The sequence below is a fragment of the Lonchura striata genome, chromosome 7, assembly GCF_050655825.1.
Source record: "Lonchura striata isolate lonStrDom1 chromosome 7, ASM5065582v1, whole genome shotgun sequence".
NCBI classification, from domain to species: Eukaryota; Metazoa; Chordata; class Aves; order Passeriformes; family Estrildidae; genus Lonchura; species Lonchura striata.
In genome coordinates this window covers 33,323,236-33,347,460 of record NC_140709.1, presented here as the reverse complement: position 1 = coordinate 33,347,460, position 24,225 = coordinate 33,323,236, and the positions used below count along the sequence as shown (strand labels likewise).

The window sequence follows — 24,225 nt, the reverse complement described above, 5'->3', positions numbered from 1 at the left end:
TATGGGATTTATTGGCATCTAAGCCTGAAAAGTCATCTAATTTTTGTACCCTAGCTAATCCCTCTTTAAAGCAAAAATCAAAATTCTCTCTCATTTCAGGAAAGGATTTAGAGATTTATGCATGAAGATTAACGTAACAAGGTATCTACTTGTTTTACCTCCATTTTTACATTTTTAGTACTCTCCTCCCTCAAATATTAAAATTGTCATAATAAACACCTTCTTGTGGTGTTTAGCTCTAGTTCGCTCTATGTTGAATAAGAAATGAAAATAATCTAAATTTAAAATTTACCTCTTCAGGGCATAGTTCATGGGTACAGCTCATAAAGTGAGTGCAAAGTAGTGGGAATGCAATTGAGTATCTTGATTGAGAGGGAAGCTCCAAACACTGCTGAAACATCTTCTCAAAAGCACGACTATAAAAACTGAATGGAATTAAGCAGTTATTAATCAGACATTTAAATGCAATACATATATTCTTTTCTGTAAATAAGGATTACTTCATACAAACCCAATGTGACCATAAACATTTTGTATACCAAAAACTGCCCCATGCTTTCATAATTTTTGTTTTCTGCATTCACTTCTTATGCATTTTATTTGCACATCTATTTTACATTAAGATTATTATCACAATCATACTTTTATTCTGATGTTTGCCACAAAGGGACTGTAAAAACTTAGACTTTTTGCCAAGAAGTATTAAGGAAAAGTCTGCAAATAATTCCTAATCAATTATATGACTGTCTGTCATAAATACCTTTTCCAAACTAATTCTGCTCCAAACCAGAAATTCCAACTGATTCTTTCTCTGGCCTATCTTCCTACAAAGTGTGCTATTTAAAAAGTAGACTTGCAAGGACAAACCAAACAATAAATAATAAACTTGTACAGTCACTCTAGTAACATACCAAAAGATAGAAAGATCTGAGGTTTCCACCAACATCTCCACCAAAGAATCTACCATTTTTGTGTGGAAAATGATTGTGTTCATCATTTTTCCTAGTTCCCTATGGTCTGCAAGGCCAAGTGAAGCTTTAGAAACACTGGTGTAGGCCTGAAAAGACAACACAATTGATATGTTATATCTGCAACTGCTTTTGTAAAAATTCCACTGCTATTGCTCAATACCAATGTTAAATGCTGTTTGTGCTATGCACAGAACACCTGTGTATTTAAAGACCATGCAAGGATTCTTCTCTTTCCACTAGAGCTTAAAAAACAGTAAACTGCCTTGCAGTGAAGTCTCTAAACAGCCACTGAATATGGCACTAATTCATAGATAAACTGCAGAACAAATATTGGCAAAACACAAATTTGTAATCTCTCCCTTACCAGTGTAGGCACGTTGAATCACACGCTGCACACCCACCAAACAGCTCAGCCTCAACACATTCTATTTCTGAACTGTTAAAAACACCCCAAGGGATGATTTGCAAAAAGTACCCAAAGTAGACAAAATTACATCAAAACATAGAAAATTATCAGTTGAAGTATTTGTTTGATTTTAAAGAGTAGGTTATTTTTAGATAGCCTGTCATCCACTTGCAGTGTGAGAGTAATCTAGAACAGCAGTTATCTATGAAACATTTTGGTTTTAAGTTAGTGAAATGTCATGCCTATCTACCAATTCTTACCTGCAATCTAAACCAGTCTAATCTCATTCCTCTGAAGTCAAATACCTCTCCATCTTCAACTGCATCAGGGAAAAATATAGAACAGAAAACCCTTAGAAAACAATAATAAATTCAGATATACTATATCAGATCTTCTAAAAACCCCAAAATAGTAAAGAATTACTTGAGTAATTAACCTCATGTTTTTACCCACGAATTTTGATCCTGTACAGTTGCAGTAAAAGGCATTAAAAATATCTATATGAAAATGTGTAATATGTTCTCTATATCAAAAGGTTGGATTATTACCCAATAGCATCCTTTGGAAAAGGGGCACACCACATGAAGCAGATACAAAAATGAAAGAGAAACAAGGGAACAAATACTGAACAAATGCTCCTTCTACTGATTACATGAAACAAAAGTCATTAAACTTTTCAGAGGAATCTGCCAGACTGTTACCAATTTTCCAAGACCATTTAAACTTACCTTGTTTCACACTTAGTGAAGTCATTGTGTTTACAAAAGAGGACATGATGATTGATTCATCCTCTGGGCACACTGAAAGATTCTAAAATAAATGTTATTATTATTATTATTACTTTAAACTTGGTTTATGAAATAATGTCAATATCCATGCCCCATTTATCAGCTATACTCTGAGATGTTCAAAAACCTACAAGAGGTAACTTAATTGACAGAATATTTCAAATAGTACTATTTAGTAGCTTTCACTTTTAAATTAATTGGTTCATGACAAATACATAGAAAAGATTGCTTCCGAACTCATATCAGCTCAAAGTGGGAAAATCTGTCAGTAAATGTAGTTATACTATATTTTCTATCCTGTCTGCAAAGAAAATCTGGTTATGGCAGGATATAATGGAGCCCACATCAGTACCACTTTACCTCAAAAAAACCCCTCTCAATTTTTTTAAATTAAAAATTCAAATTTATTTTACTAAGCATTTTAATTTTACAAAATGCAACATAAATTTTAGCCACTTAACAGCACCACACTTCTGTAAAGTAATGCAATGCAGAAGTCTCTCATAATTCCAGCAATAACTGACATTGAAACCTAAAGGCTGAAAAATATCCAAATTAGCTCTCAATTACTTGTCTGCTCTGGTGCTTGATAGCTGTTATGAATTAATGACAATTAAAATTCATGTCCACTTTTCCTCCTCATATCAGTTTGGGCTCCATCTAGTGGGGTCACCAGGGAATAAAACCAAAGCACTTCAGAAAGTTTATAATTTCTTGGTTGGGCTAAATAAGAAAAGGTTTCTACACTCCTTCAGTGACAGTACCTATTTCACAGTCTCTAAACATAACAGTGCTTCACAATATTCATATATGAAGACTAAAGTATATAAATTCATACCACTTGTAATGGTCTGAAGTTATGTCATGGAAGGGTTAGGTTGGATATTAGGAAAAGGAAAGGAAAATATTAGGAAAACATTCCTCCCTCAGAGTGTGGCTGGGCACTGAGCAGGATCCCCAGGGCTTGGGTCACGGCCCCAAGATTGAAAGAGCTCAAGGAGCATTTGGACAGCATTCTCAGGCACAGGGTGGGATTGTTGGGGTGTCCTGGGCAGGGCCAGGAGTTGGACTTTGATGAGCCTTGTGGGTCCCTTCCAACTCAGGATATTCTGTGATTCTACATAAGCAATAAACACTCCCAGAATTAAACAGTAAGTTAATTTAAACAGTAAGTTAAGTGCATCCACAAACAGGGATGTATTTTAGGACATCATTCTGGACAAAAAGCCCTTGTTCAAACTTGCATTTGAGAAGCCAGAGCCATGATGTTGCCATACCTGCACCAGCTCATTTAAGACCACTGCATCAAAGCCAGAGAGATATTGTACATAGTATCTCTGCATCACTGGTCCGTATTTCCTCACATGTGCCCTGAGCTCTTCCATGTAGAATATCAGCTCAGCTATGTGCCTAGACAAAAAAAACAAAGAAAAGCTTACAAATGTCACTCAAAATATTAAAATAAATTTCTATCATGGGAATTTCCTCCTATACCTTGCTTTTAAAACAATTATCAACAGCTAATTTCTGTATGAAAATATTTGTTGATGTTGCAAAAGGAGCTTACATAGGTAATTTTCTCTACAAGGTCAAATCCACTCAACAGGACATAAATTAGCAGGATATTACCATACTAATCCTCAAAGGTTTGTATAACTATTGAGTTCTTCTTCTGAATAAGAAGCCCTTCTGTACAGCTCAATTTGAAAAAATGTTTTTCTCAAAAAGTGGTTAAACCTGAAAAAGGCAAGTTTAATAACTGCTTTTCTGAATTTTTTTCCAAACCATGAGGATAGTTAAATACTTGCACAGGTTGTTTCAGAGAAGCTCTGGAACCTCAATCTCTCTTTAGCATCTAAATCCAGTGGAGAGAATCCAAGATTTTCCCACTCCAGCTCTATAAATGACCTTGTAATCATTACTTGTTTAAAATCCTGCAGTCTGTCACTTCAATCTTGTGTCCAATAATCTTGAGAAGTCTCCTGCCTATCCACGCTTGTAAAATCTTGTAATCATATTGCTCATTTTTACCATCTGCTTATGGTGACACTAAAGCTCTATTACATAAATAAAGCTTAGCTGATATAAAAGACAGTTTTGCTGTCAAAAGAATCTACAAATAAAGCTTTTTGAGTTTTCTTTCCTCCTTCATTGATTTGATCAATGCAAAACCAGTTAAAGACATGTGAAAAACTTTTCTTTTTGCCTATTCAAAGTTAAAAAAACAAAACTTGTAGAAAATATTTCTATTTTATACATGAATTTTCCAATCCTAGGACAGTATTTCTAGTTTTCTGTTTTGGTGGGACACTTACTATTCCCAAGTAAACATTTTATGAACATTCCCAGATGCTCCATGTAGCCAAACTTGTCTGAGATTCCACTGCCTTCAATTTTATCTTGTTTGTGAAATTCTAGTATTGAAGGTGTTGCATTAAAAATGAACATACTTATCTATGAAATCATCTGCGCTCTTCTTTGGCATATTATCTGCATGACGAAGAAGCCAAATAATTTCATCACGAGCAAAGGATAATGCCATAAATACAAAAAGTGCCTGAAAAAGAAAAATTGTTCACAAGGTTATCAATATACACAACAGCTGAACAGTCTGTGCACTCAAGAGGGAACTAGCCTCTAAAACACAAGAACTTAAAAAACTAAGTAGGTTTTTTCAAAGTGAGGAATTTTTTCCCCCCTCCCAGAGAAAATAAATAATGGATTTACCATTGAGAAACACACTGTTTTTTGCCCAAATGCAAACCATAAAAGGTGTGATTACCTTGGGACCCAAGAGGCCTGGCTGGTCAGACAAGACAGTGGCTAGTTCTTTGAGAGCAGAACGTAAAAACTTGCGTCTCTCCCTGTGCATTGAACCTCTGCATCAAAAGAACACACATTATCCACTATGCTAGACACAGAATAATTGATTTTCAAAAGCACTTAAGACCAAGCACAGGCAGATGATATTATACCAACTTCAAAAGTCCAGAATTTTGAAGAATGTGGTTCAAAAAATTGGCATCCTCATCACCAACACCCTATATTCATGAAGCATCAATAAATTTAAACCCCAAGTTCTCTGCCCCCTCTCTGTAATGTGCATTTGACTACATTAAAACATTTTTATTTAATCTGCATTGACCTTTTGTAAACGGACAAAACATAACTAATGAATAAACTAAATGCTTCCATCCTGATAACTTGAAAAATAATCTAGAACTTAGATTATTTTAACTTGGGAAGTTAAATAGGTAACGACATGAAGCAAATCTAGATTTAAAAGAACAATCAGTAAATGATTCATTTGAAAATGCATTACTAATTCTACATTTCACAAATTCTATTTATACAATCTTTATAATTTTGCCTTAAGAAAACCAATCCTAGAATCTGTCAGAAAAACTTTTTAAGACACTCACGCATGTGAAACAGCAGCTTCTTTGCACTCTCTGATGTCATTAATACGCTTGTTGTAGCTGCAAGTAAAAACCAGATACAGTTTAAGAATCAGCAGTGTGTTTTAGAAAGAGCTGAGTGGGACTTGACAGGAGCTACAATGTTATAGCAAGCAGGATACAGCAGAAAATGCACACCAGCTCCTGAGCAGAGCTAAATGCCAAAACTAAATACCCAAACCAGAAATACTTTCTACTGAAGTACTCCTGGTGTTGGCTGGTAGAGGTCTCAACTTTGTTTCCGAGTTTTCATATAAAATACTGCAGAAACAGTAGCAACAAGATGCAATTTTTCAAGCAAACCCCATATTCGTAACATTTCCCTTCAGTAAATCAAGATTTGTAGGTGAGATCATTAATCTAAGAGACTTGCTATTTTAAAGACTGTCACCAGGCTTTCAGACTGAGACAAAAAGAGGTGTGGTGGTTATGAAATCAGGCCCCTAAAACTTATGCATTAAAGAAACAGCCAAGATACCAAGCAAAATATTTGCACACCTAAGCAGAACTTACATGAAGCAGAAGTAATGTTTGAAACAGTTCTTCAAGAAATATGGTGTTTTAGCAGAGATTCTGAAAGGAGAACAAAAACTTACCCTCTTATGTTTACAAACAAATCTTCTGCAGCTTTGTGAATATGGAATACTTCATCTCGAAACAGAGCCAAGCAAGAGCTGCTTTGAAGTGCAAGTTTCCAAAGATTCAAAGCTGTAGCATCACTATTTAGGATTCCGTGGCACAAAATAAATCCAACTTCAAAAGTTCACATTGATGTGTGTTACAAATTAGATGCACAAAGACAGTAAGAGAACAGTGAGATGATTACGTGTTTTGTCTTAAATAGTCTGCATAGATCATTAATAAACTCTTCAATGTATAACATTTTCTAATATATAAAAAAATACCTCCTTCCCCACTTCTAATGAAAGTAGTTTTGCAATATTTGTGTGAAATTAATTACTTTATGCTGATACTACTTGACTACTTTCATTAGAATTACTGAAGCCCTCACTTCCAGTCAAAGTCTGGAACACAATCTATTGTGACACAATCTATTCCAGCAGCACATGCTGAATTCTAGCTTCACTGTATGTTATTACAAACGAAATTTAATCAAGTTCTCCAGAATCTTATTTGAATACAACAGCTATTGGGCAGTACAGAAAGGAAGTAGTCTTTTAAAAGTTAACCAGTTTTTTTTAATACCACCATGAGTCGTTTCAGAATCAGTAGTTTTTTAATAACCATGAGTCGTTTCAGAATATTTTACTCACAAATTATCCATTTTTCCATTGCATCCAGAGACAGGTATTCACACGGCATCTGTTAAAAAAACAGTAATTTGTAGCACACTAGTTATAAGTACTACTTGGCAAAAAGGGACAAGCAAAGCCTTAAATGCTGATCAAAAAGCCACTGACCGCTAACAGTAATTCAGTGTTTCAGCACTTCAGAAACTGAGGGTCAGAATATTAAGTGAGCTAACATATCCTTCAACACCTTAAACAAATTTTGACAAATATTTATTTTCAATAAACATTGTATTTAACAATATTCAAGAATGAAAAGCTTTCAATGGATACTAATCACAACTTGACAGCCATTAAAGCTTCAATTTTTTTCAGAAATTTAACCATTCATATCACAGCTGAGGCAGCCAGTGCAAACATAAATTTTAAAGGAAGGATCAGTTCTGATTTCCAGTCTACTGGCTCACAAATACCTGAGAGGGTACTCAGTATTCCTCCCCTCTATGGCTTCAGAAGTTAACATTGCTTCCCCTCACCTTCAACAAATTACTGAAGCTGAAGGCACAGAAACTTTACTTAATGAGAGAAAACTTTTCCCCTGTACTAATCAGTGTATTTACATATCTGATTAAAAGTCACATAGACATAATCCAATAGACAACTGTCTTACAGAAAACCTTACTTAACTATCACAGAATGTAAATTAAAAGACCATACTGTGTCAGACTGTGCAGGATTAAGCATTGTACTGGGGGCACTGATGAGGCTCAGCAGTTGTGCGTTTCTCCACTGGTCAGCTGAGAGATTTCGTCGAGGATAGACCATCTGGAGTGAAATCAGAGCATCTGAAAGGGACTAGAAAGCAGGCTAATGATTAGTTTGAATGGTCAGTACTGTTTCACCAGCAGAGCTGTTTCCTCAGCATTATTACTAACACTCATCAAAACATTTTAGTGAACTAGTTTTGAAATTAAATGTAAGGTTAAACCAAATTGCATCTAGTTTATTTAACATCTAAAAGACTACTCCAGGCTAGAGGAAGGATGCAAAGAAGCGAGAGAGTTTGATTTCTATTATTTTTAGAGTTACAAAAATCTCGAGTTCAGAATTAGAGGACGTGAGAAAAAAACAATAAGGCACAGAAGTCCTCCCACACACAACTGGAAGTTATTCATTATTTACTCAAGCAAATTAAACTTTGTAGCAAAACTAAGCAAGTGTATCCTAAGTATTGTCTCTTGACTTTTGTATCAATACTGGTGCCTGAATGAATCCTCAGGGAGCCAGATCTGAACAGCGTGAGAGGAGAGGAGATCACTCAGGCAAAAAAACCAAAGTCATCTGCTGAAGCTGATGTAAAGGACTAAACAACTGCCTGGTTTGCTGCAAAGCAGTGGGATTACAGAATGACAACTTCAGTGTGCAGCTCCACGAGAGCACAGCCCAAGAATGTTTCTGTAGTACAGCACCTGAAAAGATCCCTGACCCCAATTTATGCTAGCACAAGAGCAAAAATTGGACTGAAAGGCATCTTTATGAATGTGTCAATGGAAAAGACTGATCCACTATTAAATACAAGAGCATAAACAAAGATAATACTGAGAAGCAAAGCATCTTTGTTAAAATGTGCACCAGAAAAGATTACTTGTAAATGAGATCTTTAGCTAAGCAAGTCTTAACAAGATAGGAATTGTGGAAAGTGTAACCCCAATAAGATTAAAGACAAGTTATAAATATTAGAAACCATTTCACTTCAGAGCATTTAGGAAAGTAGCTGGAAAACTCTGAACTTCTAGTGACAATACTGAAAAGTTTAAGGAAATTGAGAAAAATTTAGAAAAGCAACTAGAGAAGGAAAACACAACCAGTACCTAAATTCAAAATAAGCAAAGAAAAACCCAAACCTTAAAAACTTTAGGAAATAACTTAGAATTTAGCATAAAGTACTGCCAAAGATTCCAAAGTAATTTGTAATTGTTAGTCAATTAATTTGCAAGCACCTAGAAAGTAACATCTTTATAACAGTTAGTCAGTCCTGATCAGAGAAATCTAGTCTCCTTTGACAGAACAGCAAATCTAGTGAACTAAGGGGAAGTGATAAAACAGGATATACTTTGACTTTGGTGAGGCTTCTGTAACTTTTCCAAGGTATTCTTACATGAAAATACAGCCCAGATACAACATCACACAAATGCAACACAACTGTGTAAGAACAGAAGCTTAGAAACACCTGTACAGAAAGGACTAAAGGAATTGAGCTCCTTTAACTCAGTGAAGGCAACTCAGCAGTGTCAGCTTTTGAATACAGTAGCCACTGTTAAAGAGGCAATGGTGATGTTTTGGACAATCCAAACCAAAGCACCTCAGGTTACAAAATAGAAAATCACATTCATCTAAGACAGCAAAACAACCAACTTCATGGAAACATTATGAATCTCTTTAATTTCAAGTTACAAGCCTATACAAAACACAGAAGTAGCCATTCTCAGATTATCCACAACTGATTTTTTTATTATTTTCTAATCCTTAGTGAACAGAATGGCACCTTACTAATGGGTCTTATTCCTGTATTTCTGAAAGTTGTGCTTTTTAATAGGGTATCAATCCCCAGCTGTAGACATCCAGTGTAAGCAGAAATCTCATGTAAAATTTATACCAAATGGCCTTTGACAAAACAAACTCTTGCATATTTACTTTTTATCTCTGTTTCTCCCAATTAAGTTTACTGCATGCCTGTGAAAAGTAGTTACATACTTTACTGTGAGGTACAAATTCCTCCATCATTTTCTTTAAAGGATTTTCATAATCCACAATCATCTGGCCAAGGCGTGGATATTCTCTGTCACTAAAAGCAACAACAAACAATTCACTGAGGTGTAGCTGTTACTATCATAAACGTTATACATGTCTTTCAAACAATCAATTTTTTACCTTGCTCCATGTGTCATTTCATGGGCATAGTTATACAGTCCAATGATAGCCTTCCTTTCTTCAATTCGGGACAGCAGTATCATTAGAGTTGTGTAGGTTATAATCAAATCTAGGTAGTTCTTTGTTAAATCAAAGTTTACAGTCTAGAAATGAAAACCAGTGAATTATCATTTAAAAACTTTTAGAAACAAGCATAAAACATTTTTCCTTACATGTCCACCAATTTTCAGCATTTTTAAATACAATGGGCTACCTGTTCCTTTTTCATATTATGAATCTAAGCTGGCCAAATTTAAAATAATGACAAAAAACTATTAAGGTGACATTAAGAACATTAAGAAAGTTGAAACCAACAGGAAAAGGTGTTGGAGGCCTTATTTTGTGGTTTTGGAGGCTTTTTTCCTATGTTTGTTTGGTGGTGGTTTTTGGGGTTTTTTTGTGGGTTTTTTTTTGGTTTTTTGTTGGTTTGTTTTTTTTTTTGTTCAGGTTTTGTTGGATTTTTTTGGGGGGCTGGTAGTTTTGTTTTAAATATAAGACTTTTAGATGCTTCTGTAGTTGCTTCAGTCAACCCCAAAAGTGGCCTCCTCACACAGCTTAGGTGGACACCAGTAACAGTCTTCTCTTGTGAGTCTCACAAGGCATAAGCATGCAGATGACAAGGAATTAACTTGCAGATGCAATAAATAAATTACTGAAAATTTTTTATGTTTGGTAACAATACTGGTACTACTGTCCATAAGAAGCCTACTAAAAGAGGTCTATCTCTCTATTATAAAAGTTAGAAATGTGAAACCTACGTTGTTTTTATTTCTCTTGCATTTATAACTGGAGATGTGACGTTTCTTGGACTAACAAAAGCAAGTCCTTCTCCCCACAGGACTCTGAATATAAACATTTTTGAAAGTTTAAACCTAGAAACTTACAATATCAAAGAAGACTTGGCAAACATCAATAGTGTTTAGCAGCTCACAGACATGGTCCTTGAAAAACAAAGGAATAACTTTAGTTTAAAAAGATATCATTAAATCACATTACTCCAATTAGTGATGGAGCTTCATTTTTTTTTATTTGAAGAACAGATCTTCAAGTTCAGCTATTTCATTATATAGTGCTGTTTCATGAATAAAATTACAGAAACCTAATGTGACGGAACAACTACATTTGTAATACCTTACCTTAAATTCCATAACATCAACGAACGTGAAGTAGTATAATGCCAAGTTCTTCAAAATCTCTGATTTTTCCTTCTGGAGCTGAGCAAGCTGTTGCTAAAAGAGAAAAATAAACATGCACACTGTTCTTAGAAGATCTTGAGAAGACTGCTGAAAAGTAATACCTGTGAAGCACAGAGAAGCCACCAGGCTATGCAAAGAAGCTGTAACATGGTTTTCTAAGACTAAGGTTCTGTGTGTGTCAGAGTTCTCAGCACTGACCATTTTAACAGCTGCCAACTACATTTTGAAGATAAAAGTTACATTAGTACACATTAGTACCAGAGTCATATTGTTTAGCTCAGCTAGAGATGAAAATGGTAGTCAGGAGGAGTGTTATGTTATCACATATGTATAATTTGCAAAAGCAGAACAGTACATGAGCACAAATCAGTATGCCAAAACCAAAATAATTATGTTACTTGAGGTGGAAGAAAATAAGGTGGCAGGTTACAAACTTTACTACAGAAAAACATTGTGCTTTTAAATTCTGAACTTACCAAAAAGAATATCCAGGCAAAGCCACGTTAAGCATGCAAAATAAAATGTAGATACAAACATAAAATACAGTAACGGTTCTTTGACCAGTTCCATATAAACACAATAATACATTCAAACAAAAGCAACAAAATAAAGAAACATAAAAGAAGCAAAACACTAGCAATTAGACACTTGTGGATAAAATGGAAGAGGCAAACGTGAATACAGAGGTAAAATAATTCACATGGATTTTTTTTATATATTTTAAACAGACAATGAAATACTATTTATTTTTAAAGATTTTCTGAAGAACAAGATTGATCACTTAGACAATTAAGAACACAAAAAGTAGCTGTTAGTGAACAGCCATTCTGTTTATCTATGTATGACAGTCTCACAGCACTGCAAGTATCCAAATATTTAACTGGCAATATCCAGCTACAAATTACATCTCCTTCCTGATACAGGAATTGAAATGAGTTAAAGCAGTCACAATAGGAAAACATGCCCTCCAAAAATCTGCAAGATTTTAAATTAAAGATGATCAAGTTAAGTAACATCTTTTCTCTCAACAAGAGTAATCAATTACAAAACAGATTTAAAAATCGCTTCAAAATGATTAGCTTATTTTCATAAGAGGTTAGAACTGAGTATGCTTCTTCAGTTCACTCCCTTGTATAAAGCTGTGCTCTGTATTCTCAGTTTTATGTCAAGCATCAAAATTCCTCTAAATTGGTAAAACAAACTGCCTGGATCACAACCAGGTATCACGTGTAATTAAGTTTCGCTTCTCTAAATTTTTAGAGGTGATGATGATTTTTTAGAAATCTTGACCCGTAACACTTTCATTATTGCCAATGAAGACAGGAATAGACAGTTATGAGCAAATCAGAATGGTTACATTATAAAATACTCCTGCCTACTCTTAAGCCATGGCAAAGGATTGGACTTTGAATGCCTGCCTATCTATTAATTTAGGTTTTTTGTTTCACATAGGCATCAGATGAGCCTTAATTGAAAGAGTTGCAAGTACATATGTTTATTTTGTAACTTGTCCCGATAAATCTCATGCACCAGGAAAAAGGTGATTCCCATTTAATGTGCTGCCATACAAAAACCTGTTTTCAAATCCCATTACTTGTATTTTGATCCTCAGCATGAGGATTAAAGCTGTAGTATTTCCAATATACACCTTTAACTTAGCTTCCTTGAGCACAAAAAATGAAGCATGCAGCATCACCGCACAGACTCCAGAGCTCCAGGATGTCCGTGCACCTCCAGTACACCTCCAGACCAGCTTGTGCCTACACTTGGAACTGCTCCAGAGGAAAATCTGCTTTGTACTTTCAGGACTGCTCCATCAGTCAACAGCTCTTACACAATGAAAATTCAGTTAATTCGTGGTTTTAATTTTGCACCCTGGCCCTAGCACTTCAAGCATTTCTTGAGTTTGTAGAAGACTAAACAGAAATAGGTTTTTTTTTTCTATGTAGCTAATAGAAGTGAACCTGATGAATCTGAAGTATTTTCAAAACTTTTCAGCAAGAGATGACAGGGTGTGATCCACAAGTAAGATTATTTCTAGTGCAGCGAAAAGCAAAACCAGAACTCATTACCATTGCAAACCCCCTTAACATCATTTTTTCTACTGCAATCCTAAATCATAGTAAGCAAGGTACAATGCTAAAGGAGACTCAAAATTATAGATTGCTGCACACTACACCTATTTTTGGTATAACAAATAGCAACTGAATGGTCACTCCTGCAGAACATTCAATTTCAAGCCATACCACATGAAATGGGGAGATATGGCAAAAAGGGAGATGGTGCTGGGAACTACGATCACAAAAGGAATAATAAATTTTCAGAAATTCTGTGAAGTTGTAGAGAGAATAGGGAGGTATTTGCCACACTCAGGCAAGGATTATGGAATCATTGCTGTGCATTCTCATCTTGTTACCTGTATTCCCAGAAACATTTACACAAAAGTGATGCTAAAATTTTCCTAGAGTTGAGATGACTATTCTTTGAATGCTGAGTGTTAAATGGGTCAGTAAATTTATATTTTAAATAGTAGCACCAAAATAAAACAATATATAAACTGACTGTTAGATCAGTATGGGGCAAATAGTTCAATTTATAGAGCACAGCCTGATCAGTGATGTTTAGAAGAACAGCTTACAAGCATGCAGTGTCTTGCATGTTTATTTGCTTTTTTATCATTCAAGAATGTGGGTGTAACTCTTTGCACAATCACAACATTAAAACTTTCCATTACTAATTTCCTAACAGCTGTTTAGAAGTTGCTGGTGCTATATTGATTTGCTTTTGGTTTGAGGCTTTTTTCCTTAGCCTGCAATTCATTATTGAAAATTTCTAATAACCAACAAAAATAGGTATATCCTAAAAGAGCATGTACTGAAGAAATGACTCTTTAAACATCAAAATGTTATTTTTACTATAGCTGACTATGCCTTGTAGACTGGTTAGCTATAAGTGGTTTATTTATTCTTAGAGAATTTGAAGTACAAATTATACCAACAGTGTTTTTGTTGAATGACATGAATTAGATTTAAGACCTATGAAAACCTGTAGAAATTTCAGCATAATATGGCAAGATAAAAAAAACTCTCACATAATTAATCTGAGATTATTTCTTTTGTCTATTAACAAAATACCACATCTCTGACCATGTTTGAATTTTATTTATAAATAAGAAAGAGCAAAGCTAACACCTTGTGAGGTAATACCTACAGGAGAAGGAACTGACCTTTAACTTGTGCCTTTCCTTCCTTATATTAAATCACAAAGATCATTACACAGTCAATTATATAAATAGAGAAAATATATTAGAAAAATAAAGAAAAAACTGGAGAGTTCAAGAGAGTCTTACTTAAAGCTTATATGAATGGCTCAGACAAAGGAGAAATGATGCAAGCCTGGTGTACTAATAATGTGAATAAATACCAATTTAATACAATGGCTCACAAAAAAAATGAGACAATTAGAAGAGGTTGTTCAGAGAGTCTAATGTGAGTAAAAACAAATGGTACCACTAGTCCTGTAATTTTTTATCAAGTTTATTTGACTGGTAGCAGCAGTATGTGAATAAATGTCTTATTTCATTATCTGGAAATGGATAATACGAAGGCAAATTTTCTGCTTCTTGTATCAGTATGATATTTTTCCTGCATGTCTGATCATTAAACACTTATATTTGTTTTCTACAATCCAACAGCATAAATATTACCATGTCCTCAGCAAAAATACCATCAACTCAATCTTACCAGCTGGAATATAAGCCCAAAAAAGCAATATTATAAATTCTGACTGTTAAATTTCAGGAGAGGCAAATCATCACTGCCAGTATTCTTACTGTCATTTGTTGCTTGTCACCTATAGAGTCTTTAGATGAACATTTGAAAAATTCAATTAATTTGAACAAAGTTCTGTGTCCACAAAATCCACAGCAGAACAGCAGGGAAAGATAGAAGCATCTAATAAAATAATAAAAATTAGTTTTAAATTCTGTAAATTAGTCCTAGAATGATGGATGTGTCCTTGGTTTTCTAATTTCCAATTAAAAGCAGTTTCTGAAGTACTGTGCTGAATATAAAAAGATAAAAAAGAATATTTAACATGTTTACTAACTAATGCATGTCTGCCACAGGATCTATTTTAGTTTGTTTTCAAGTTTCTAGCACTAAGTTAATTGCTTTGAAAAGGAAATAGCCACCTGTAATGCTCCATAACTGTTACCATTCCCAGGGAATTAATAAGGGCAGACAACTGGAGCAGGAAAGCTTCTCTTTAAAAACTGATCTACCTCTCAGCTGTAAGAAACAGTTTCCCAATCTTTCACCTTCATTTACAATTTTTGCAGTATTTTTATGATTCATACAATTTTTTAAATGCCATCTCAGTGGGGTTTTTTTTGTTTGTTTGTTTTCTTGGTTTTCAAGGGCCAAGCTCTTAAATTGCCAATCATTAAAGCAAAGAGAGTTTTACTGGATAAAGGAGAGGGTAAAGTGTTACACACATTCACTTCTCTGCAGGTATTGCAGACACTACAAAGCAACGAGCAAGCAAAATTGATTTACCTTGGCAAGTGACTTGTATGGATTTACATGACTTACAGCAAGGTTCCAGTGATTTATTACAAATAATAATAAAAAATACACTATTTGGATGTTATTCTCTCTTTAATTCAGGCTCAGTCGAAGGTCAAACCAAGAAAATAAAGTTCGTAGCTGACAGCACTTACTCTTTTGAAAAAATATGTTACATTCTAAGAATTCTGTTTGGTGAAACATTTTAAAGAGATTACAGGGTTTCACATGACCTCACGGAATTGGTATGAAAAAAAATGCTCACTCAAAAATGACTGTTAGACTGGAAAACTTTATATACTATATGGCGTTATATAGGATACATCATTTAAAATCAGTCTTACACCTGTAACAACTGAAGACTGATATCAGACATACTACTGCATACAAAACCAGAACAGTAAGTACAGTAGAACCAGAGCAAGGCATTAGCTCAACAATTTCAATTTTGAATTACTTTTTAGTGAAAATGTAGATTAAAATTTATTTTTTGTAGTTATTTTGCATTTTCTTGTGAAATAAACTATCATTAATATATTCTATTCTCAAGCATAAGACATCTTAACTGTTTATAGAAAGCTGAACAGAGAATTATTGTTCATCATCTGACTTCACTCATGCAAGGGGAACATTCATAAACTAAACTGCTGCCTCAGTGACTTCTGGAAAATTTCTCTCTTTTGCAGTCCTTTTACCATTATCAGCTCCCTGAGCAAGAAAAGAGGTGAAAAAGCAGCTGTGCATGGCACCCCCTTACCTGGAAAAGGCCAGTTAAGTTTTATGGTGGAATCTGGGGAGTTGGGTTTTTTTTTGATTAAGCAAGCTGGAAGTTATCTGGAAAGTAGTCTCCCATACAAGAGACTTAACATCCCAGAAAGGTGGAGAAAAATGTTACCATTTACTGAATATGGGGATAATTTAAGTTAGACTTAAGAAAACAGCTGTGATAGCTTTAATGACTACATAATTTCTTTAAAAATAAATGACTAGGGAAAAGTATGGAAAAGGGATTACCAATACATGAGGCAGCAGAGTTGAGACTGCAAAGTTATTTTTCCAGAGATGACAGTCTCTAAATTATCTTCACTAGTGTATGAAAATTACAGTATTAATGCTTCATTAGAAAGAAGCAAACAAATTACATTTTCCTTGATGACCTGCAGCACTTGCAGGGCTGAAAGAAAAAAAAAATTAAATCAGATGATTATTTGTATTAAGTGCTCTGGAAAAAACTAATTACTGGAAGCACCTATCACAAATTAAAAATCAAGACTGGTTATAAAGTGTGAGTTTTAGTTTTTTTAATAAAAGAAAGCATTTAATAAAAGCATGCATTAATGACTTCCAATAAGCTTTAGTCAAGGAGGTTCAGACACTCTGTGCCCACACCACCTCTCCCACATCCATTTAATCTGCTATGTAACCAGCTTGTTGTGAAGTGAAACTGTGAAAGACACAGGAGGCAAACCAAACACACATTGGGATCTAAAAGGGAAAAGGCAAAAATTCAAAAAGTAAAGTGAACCAATTCAAAACTATAGATCCTAACCCTGGTAGATTGGAAATGCTCATACTGCTTGTCCTCTGCTCCCAAGTGATTTTATTTCCAGTCCCCACAGACACAATACAGCAAAAAATTAGTCAATACAAAACACAAATGGAATTCATATGACTACTACTGAGAACATAACCTACTAGGTGATGAAGACTAGCATTATCTGGGCAACAAATCCTTCCCACACTAACCATACAATTAGAAATTTCAAAGTGATGCTTCATTGGTCTGCTTTGTGCTAAGTAATGACTAAATTTGCCAAAAGACATGTAAAAATATAAGTTTTTCTACAAGGAAATTGCTGAGGAACAAACCAAGAAAAAGATACGTTCAAGAAAGAAGACAGATATTCTCACTACTTATTCTATGTGGTGTATGGGAAAGCAGAAGAGGGGCTATAGCTTCATCACACGAAGACATGGAGCTTTGCCTGCACAGGCAGCAGATTTATCAAATCCTACTCACAAGCTAAAATAAATTTCTATCCTTTCTCTCTGCATCTCCAGTTCGCCATTGTGAAGTATTTTATTCTGGTTTTAAAAGGCATTAAGTATTAGCATTGACTGAGAACAGAGCAACTTTTAGGTCCTGCAACTTTTTTTTTTTTTTTTTAGTTCAGTATGCTCTCTTTCAATTTCTCTGTGACAAGAACCTCACATGTGCCCCCTTATAAGAGGATGAACTCTAAATAGCCATCAGAAAAAACAGGCCGCTTCTGCATCCCTTACTTTGGAACTTTCCTTCTGAAGCTAGGCCAGGAAACTCAGTAACAATAAATGCTACTGAGTCAATACAAGCACAGTCAGATCACACACCTGACCAAGAACAACAGTGCTAAAAAATTTTTCAAAGCCATCTGCAGCTTAGAAGGCTTTTTCAAAGCAAAGCTTTAATCAATTTAAAATAATTCTAAATAGTAAAGCTCCCCCAAACACAGAAGAAACTTTCCTTTCAAACAGGACTCGATCTTGTTTGTTTCTCACTTTCTGAATCCTTCAATTTTTTGTTTATATTGTATTTTTGCTTATTCCTTCCTCCACAGGTTATTTCATATAGTGTGCAGCAATATTACCCTGGTGGCCTATTTCATTGAGAGTTTAAGAGTCTGGTCTTCAAGCTGCACAATTTCAAGGTTATGTAATTCACAATGGTTACTGGAAAAAAAGGGCAGGTGTAAGACACCACAGGAACTGCCCCCAAACAATGGGAGAGAGAGTTATGAACTGACAAGGTACAGAGTTCTCTATAATTAATCCTTTGGAAGATTAACTACTCCATTTAATTTTCCAGCATGATTAGCAAGGATTCATCAGCCACTTCCCTGTTTTAACTGTCCACAAACTTTCACTCTCAGTACAATACTGAAAACGAGCAACTATCAGACATTGTTCTGATGACTCAACATGTCAAACACTGAAGGAGGAACAAAATCAGGAACTCTGTTTTCCATGGATAAATATGTAAAAGATACCAATAGCAAATATAACAGAATTACTTGTTTCAACAGAATGAAAATTCATGCTTTTCAAGATCACCTGATTACAGCAAACACTGCTCATACTCTTCAATAAAATGTGTCGCTTATTTCTGAGACATAAAACACTGTAGATGACAATACCTGAGAAGAAACAGCTAAAATAGATAAAAAAATATCAAAAAAGCTGGCACTACCTATTCTCTAAAACTGAATGCAAGCTTGTTCAGCACCATCACCTACTGACATGTTGAAAGCAAAGGTACACAGTGCTAGGCAGTGGCAACTGCTGCACTCCAACATACAAAATCCAAAACACCTTCCTGAAAGGGTGTCCTGGAATTTCCACTGCAAGGAACAAACACAACTTATGATTTCTTAGCTATTTCCACTGCAGTAATCCTTTGTGATATTTCTTTAATCAATGTATCTCTGTTCCAACTAGCTTCTTGCCCTTTTAAATCTCTGATCGCCCTTTTTCTTTTTTTTAGAAGTTACAAACTCTATGGGAAACACCTGCAAATAACTAAGAGAAATACCATCAGCTCTGACTGCAGGACAGACACCCCAGCTGTCTATTGCTAGAGCTTAAAATCCTGCTTATAAAGTTTGCTCATAGATAAGGAGGGTAGGCTTTTTTCAACTCTGCTTAATGAACACAGGCCTGGCTGGCTCATAGTAAATAAACACAGAGCCATGACAAAACATTATGAGTGTGTCCTATTTTAGAAACTCTGATTGTCAAAATATAGCAAGTTTTCTTTGATCTCTTTCCATAAACTTCACAGCAACAAATCCTTAAATGTCCATCATTAGTTAAACTCCAAATTCATAATCAACAACTGGAAGACATTTAAAGCATACATGCAGCTGCAGTAAGTAAATTCTATGTACATTATCTGTTAATAGTTCATCTGCCCCCCAAGCTTAGATAACATGGAAGCATTTACCAAACATGGTTTAACAGATTTACTATTTTTACATTGATTTGATAAGGAATTTCTCTATTTGTTACTAACACAATCAAATCAATACAGAGATAAGCAATATTAAAGAGTATAAAGCACGTACAAATTTTAAAGTGAAAAAACACACTGTTAATGAAATTGTTTCCTCCATAAGTTTTCTTCTGGTTTCTTTGAGTTTTTTTCTCCATTGGTATTATTGGAGACATTACATACAAATTTGAGATGGCAATGTAAAAGAAACTAATTACTCTCATTGCTATCACCACTACCCTTCTGCAGAAACTCAAATACTTAAAGCAAGCCTAAACCTCCCAAGCACACAGGCACGCACTTGCATGCAGGGAACATGCAAACCCAACACCTACCTCCACTTTCACCTTTGGAAAGAAATATAAGCAGGTAAAACAAACATCTGAAGGGCCCTTCTCTTTCAAATTGAAACAGGGAAACAAGTGTATATCACCTGCCAAAATGCCTGCCTCTAGCCTAACAATTGCCTAAAAAAAGGCTTCAAAGTCAAATTCAACAATACTGAGCCACTCAAAGGTAAAACATAATTTACTTCTGCAACTGCACTCACTATATAAGGAGGAAACTATTTTATTTCCATATTTTTGTACTTCACAATGTTTCTCCTTATCTACTAAAGCATTCTTTACTCTCACAGGGACTGAGAGTACCTGTGAAGCACAAGCTTTCTTCCCACTTTGCAGACAGGAGGTTTTTTACTGATCCACTGATTAGGACACATCACAAATAAAGTTATGCAACTTTCATCTTCTGCAATCAGTCTGGTCCTATTAAAGTAAGGCATGATTTTTCAAAGGACTTCTTCCAATTGCTAATTCTTTGAAATGGCATAGAAAAGAGCAGGCAAAAAGAAAACCAGAAAGAGTCCTATCCTAACATAACCCATCTGGAATTACAGTATAATATTCTCTCCTTAAAGATAATTCCGTCTCAAGTATCCTGCCAGACATTTGAATCAAAAACTATATTCCAACTGCAACTGTCAGCATCAGGTGCTTTTTAAGAAAATGTAAACCTCTCAGACTGTGCTGAAAGAGTAGTGAGAAAAAGAGTTATACAGCCATTTGATTACTTACGTTGTTGTTGCGTGTTTCTACTGCTGGAAACTTCCTGACTATGAATTTGACAGCAGATTCCAGGTTTTTGTCAATAAGATAGGATGGTTTGGCTTTGGGGTCACCACATGCCTATAAAAAAATACAATACAAAATGAAGTAGAAACACAATCATGCATGTAAAGTTAAGTGATAGTTGCAAATCTGAAGACAAACTAGAAAGATTCCTCTTTTCGTTTGTTTGCTTTTAGTGAGCAGGTGATAAAATGAAAGGCAAAGTGCAGGGACTGTCACAGCTGAAATATGCAATGGGAAACAGTACAGAGATGCTCTTCTACTGAAAAAGATGCATGGAAGTACCAAAGCAGTTAGTGCAGAACAGCAGTGAGGGAAAAAACTCAGTCCTAAAAGAAGGAGGAAAAAAAAAATGTTTCCTTTTAACGCTATTCCTGGTTTGAGGTAGTATTGTATTCATCTGGAGTTAACAAACTGTTAGAAAACTCGATCATGTCATCATCTGCGGAGGACAGTGCTGGGCACATTAAATGATTAAACTATCCTTTGTGAAACAAAACTAAACACCCCACCACCAATCTACATTTCATTTTTTCCCAGTTGTAACTGTAAGACAATCTTCCATCCCACAATCGAACCACCAATATTTGCCTAACAGAGTCTATTTCCTTAAACTGTAGTTTTACTCATGTTATTTATTCCTACAGCAGCATAGGCTGAGCTTTAAAAGCAGCAATCTAAAAGTTTCACTAAATTTTGAATGCAAAGTCACAGCTAAGCGTTAGGTCTCTTAAATTAAAACTTACACAGACAGGATCAGCACAGCTTCTCTGGACAGACACCTGAGGAAGCACCTCCTGTTGCCAGCTACAGTGCATGCTGCCAGACACTACTCTGCTACTCTGACTAGTGAGCCATGCCACACCATTTCATTTGGAGCAACATAAACAGCAGTGTTACTTACATGACAAAATATGCGCTCAAACTGTATTTCTCTCAAATATTCATTTAGTTTTATTCTCCTCAGAGGGGTTTGCAAAGGAGTTTCACGTCTCATGCAAAACTAAATTACATGCTAGGCGTTTCTACACAACAGAGTGAACTCAAACGACAACTCATTTAAAAACCTTTCCACATTGATTTCTATGACCGAGTTGTGGACTGTAGAGACAGAAGTCATGGAGTATGAGACCGATTCTGAAAGCGGGCAAGCGGGCAAAGGGAAGGTGAAAAGCTTTGCAAACCTTCCAAACTTGTCCTTGCTGGGAAAGCAGTGTAATAAAAAGAGAGAAAAATTACATATAAACAGATTACTCTTAAATGCTAAAGTATTACATTTATGTGAACTAATACACTATTACCTACATCCAAGTGAACATTACAACCATCTGTTACTCTAGTAAGCACACTTTCTACTGGATGTTGATTATTGTAATACTCACAAACAACTTTACACTTACTTATTGGAATTTTACTATTGTGCAAAGCACTGTGAATATACTGAAACATGTAACTACTAATAGTACTTCCAAACTAAGTTCAGGTAGAGAGGGAAAGAAGTTAACAAACATCACATGCAACTACAGGGGAAAAAAGGAGAGAAACTCAGTGAAGTTTTACATACCTGAAAAAGAAACGGTAGCCAAGAAAAAAAAACAAATAAAAGAGTCATTATTGAAAGTTTCTAAAACACCTACCAGTAGTACATGACCATCAAGATGTATACTCATGTACTATTCTGATATCAAAACACTCATATTTGCTAAATTTCCCACAAAGGTACTAAACTTTATTACAGCATCATATCTATAAGAGGAATTTATAATGAAAATAAATTCAGCAACATCCACAGTATGGTAGATATTAAACTGTTGCTTCAATCTCCTTAGAGCAGCAAACCACACATATCAAGAAAGAGCTATTCTGTACACACCTTAAAGTCTATGCAATTCAAAAGTACAAACTATACTGTAAATAGGCATTAAATATTCAACATAGAGCTTCAAATTTATGAAATTTTAATTAATTCTGTGTCATGGGTGTCAGAACCTTTGTCAAATTATTTCAATTTGTTGTTCTTGCCACAAAACATGTCATTTTCTCTGCTAGAAGGATTACTAAGAAAACAAGTTAAGTGACACATATTCTTGCCCTGTGTACTGTTACTGCCCTGTTAAATTCCAGCATGGTTGCTGTTATATAGGAGACAAGAAATCTGCCACTGTTGACTTCATAAATTTTTCAGTCTGAATTCCAACACTCCTTCCACACACACACTCCTTATTTTCGCTAGAAACAGATGTTTTCCTTCCTATAAATTTGCTCTTTAAAATGTTTACTAAAACTAATGTTCTACCCCAGCCTTTACACAAACACTCACAAGGAAACAGAGACCTGAAAACATCAACATGCACATCCTCCTGTGCCTTCAGGAACTCAGCTCCCAGAAAAGACAAGTGCTCTCCTCAGTCTAACTGGCAAACCTCTCAATATAGGTAAATATGCTCCTTCTTTGCCTCTCCCCATCATTTGTTAGCTGACATCATACTTGAAGCAACTGTAACTCTTCCTACTAATGAACTACACCAGACTGATGGATAAATAAGAAAATTCCTGCAAGATGATACAAGCATCCCTCACACACACCACAATTCCAGCTTCTAGAAAGCTGTACCAGCCTACCTAGACTGAACTGAAAGAGGACAATAAATACCACTGAACGAGTGGGGCAATGCATTTTCCTTCACTTCCCCATGCTCCACAGCAGCTCAGCTCCTTTCTAAAAACTGGTATTAACAGATCTAAGCTGTTGTTGCATCAATAGCTTTCATCCATACAGTTACCTGCATTCAGCATCACAGGTAAAACAGTCCCCATAAGTTAAACCTCTCCCAAAATGATGAAGAGACTTCAAACTCCCCATAGTTTACTCTATAAAGCATAAAATAATGAATATGCAAACTCCAATCCTAGCACTTTTGCACAAGCATGAAAGTGTGGTAAGACACAAACAGAATTTTGCTCTGAAAAGAACAAAAATATTGAGGGCAATAGCCTTAAAATGTAGATAAGAAACGGAGTTTTTACTTTTTATAGTTGTATTAGCCAATACAAAATCCCTTGTGAGTACTGTAATGGGTAGGAACACTGTGATAGAGCATATAAAGGCCATTTGCCCATATACAGCTCTCCAGTATTCACATAGACTCCTGAGCACCAGCCAAAACCAGTAGGTCCTTTCTCAGCCTCAGTATCACTTTTTTTCTCCCATGTGGGTTGCAACAACCATTCCTCAATTCATTTCTTATTAGGAAAAACTCCACAACCCAGAATTACTAAAATTTTGAGCATTAAAAAAGAAATTCACTGATTTAAAATGTTTTTACTTGTGCAGCATTCACAGAATAGAGTTCTGAAGCTATGAGATTCCAGCTGCTTCAGCCCCAAAATACTATACTCAAAAGAATCTCCCAGCAGTCAACTCTGAATGCCTTTGTGCATTACTAAACAGCTGATAACCAGCT

The 24,225-nt window shown here is 35.2% G+C and overlaps 1 protein-coding gene across 8 annotated transcripts in view; it reads right to left on the bottom strand.

Moving 5' to 3' along the window:
• NCKAP1 (NCK associated protein 1) overlaps positions 1–24,225 on the bottom strand; it is a 60,358-nt gene that overhangs the window by 27,549 nt on the left and 8,584 nt on the right. For 2 of the 8 annotated variants that reach the window (XM_021532551.3, XM_021532555.4), the window contains exons 2-17: positions 20,708–20,818; positions 10,980–11,072; positions 10,728–10,784; positions 9,805–9,947; positions 9,628–9,718; positions 7,591–7,728; positions 6,898–6,946; positions 6,220–6,376; positions 5,588–5,644; positions 4,948–5,044; positions 4,616–4,722; positions 3,443–3,575; positions 2,106–2,187; positions 1,638–1,696; positions 912–1,057; positions 293–425 (exon numbers count right to left, since the gene is read on the bottom strand). In XM_021532551.3, the coding sequence (XP_021388226.1) occupies positions 293–425; positions 912–1,057; positions 1,638–1,696; positions 2,106–2,187; positions 3,443–3,575; positions 4,616–4,722; positions 4,948–5,044; positions 5,588–5,644; positions 6,220–6,376; positions 6,898–6,946; positions 7,591–7,728; positions 9,628–9,718; positions 9,805–9,947; positions 10,728–10,784; positions 10,980–11,072; positions 20,708–20,818 (1,653 nt within the window). Of the gene's footprint in view, positions 1–292; positions 426–911; positions 1,058–1,637; positions 1,697–2,105; positions 2,188–3,442; positions 3,576–4,615; positions 4,723–4,947; positions 5,045–5,587; positions 5,645–6,219; positions 6,377–6,897; positions 6,947–7,590; positions 7,729–9,627; positions 9,719–9,804; positions 9,948–10,727; positions 10,785–10,979; positions 11,073–20,707; positions 20,819–21,665; positions 21,919–21,945; positions 21,964–24,225 lie in introns of those variants that run through there. The other 6 variants (XM_021532549.4, XM_021532550.4, XM_085585440.1 and 3 more) reach the window with 6 other exon arrangements.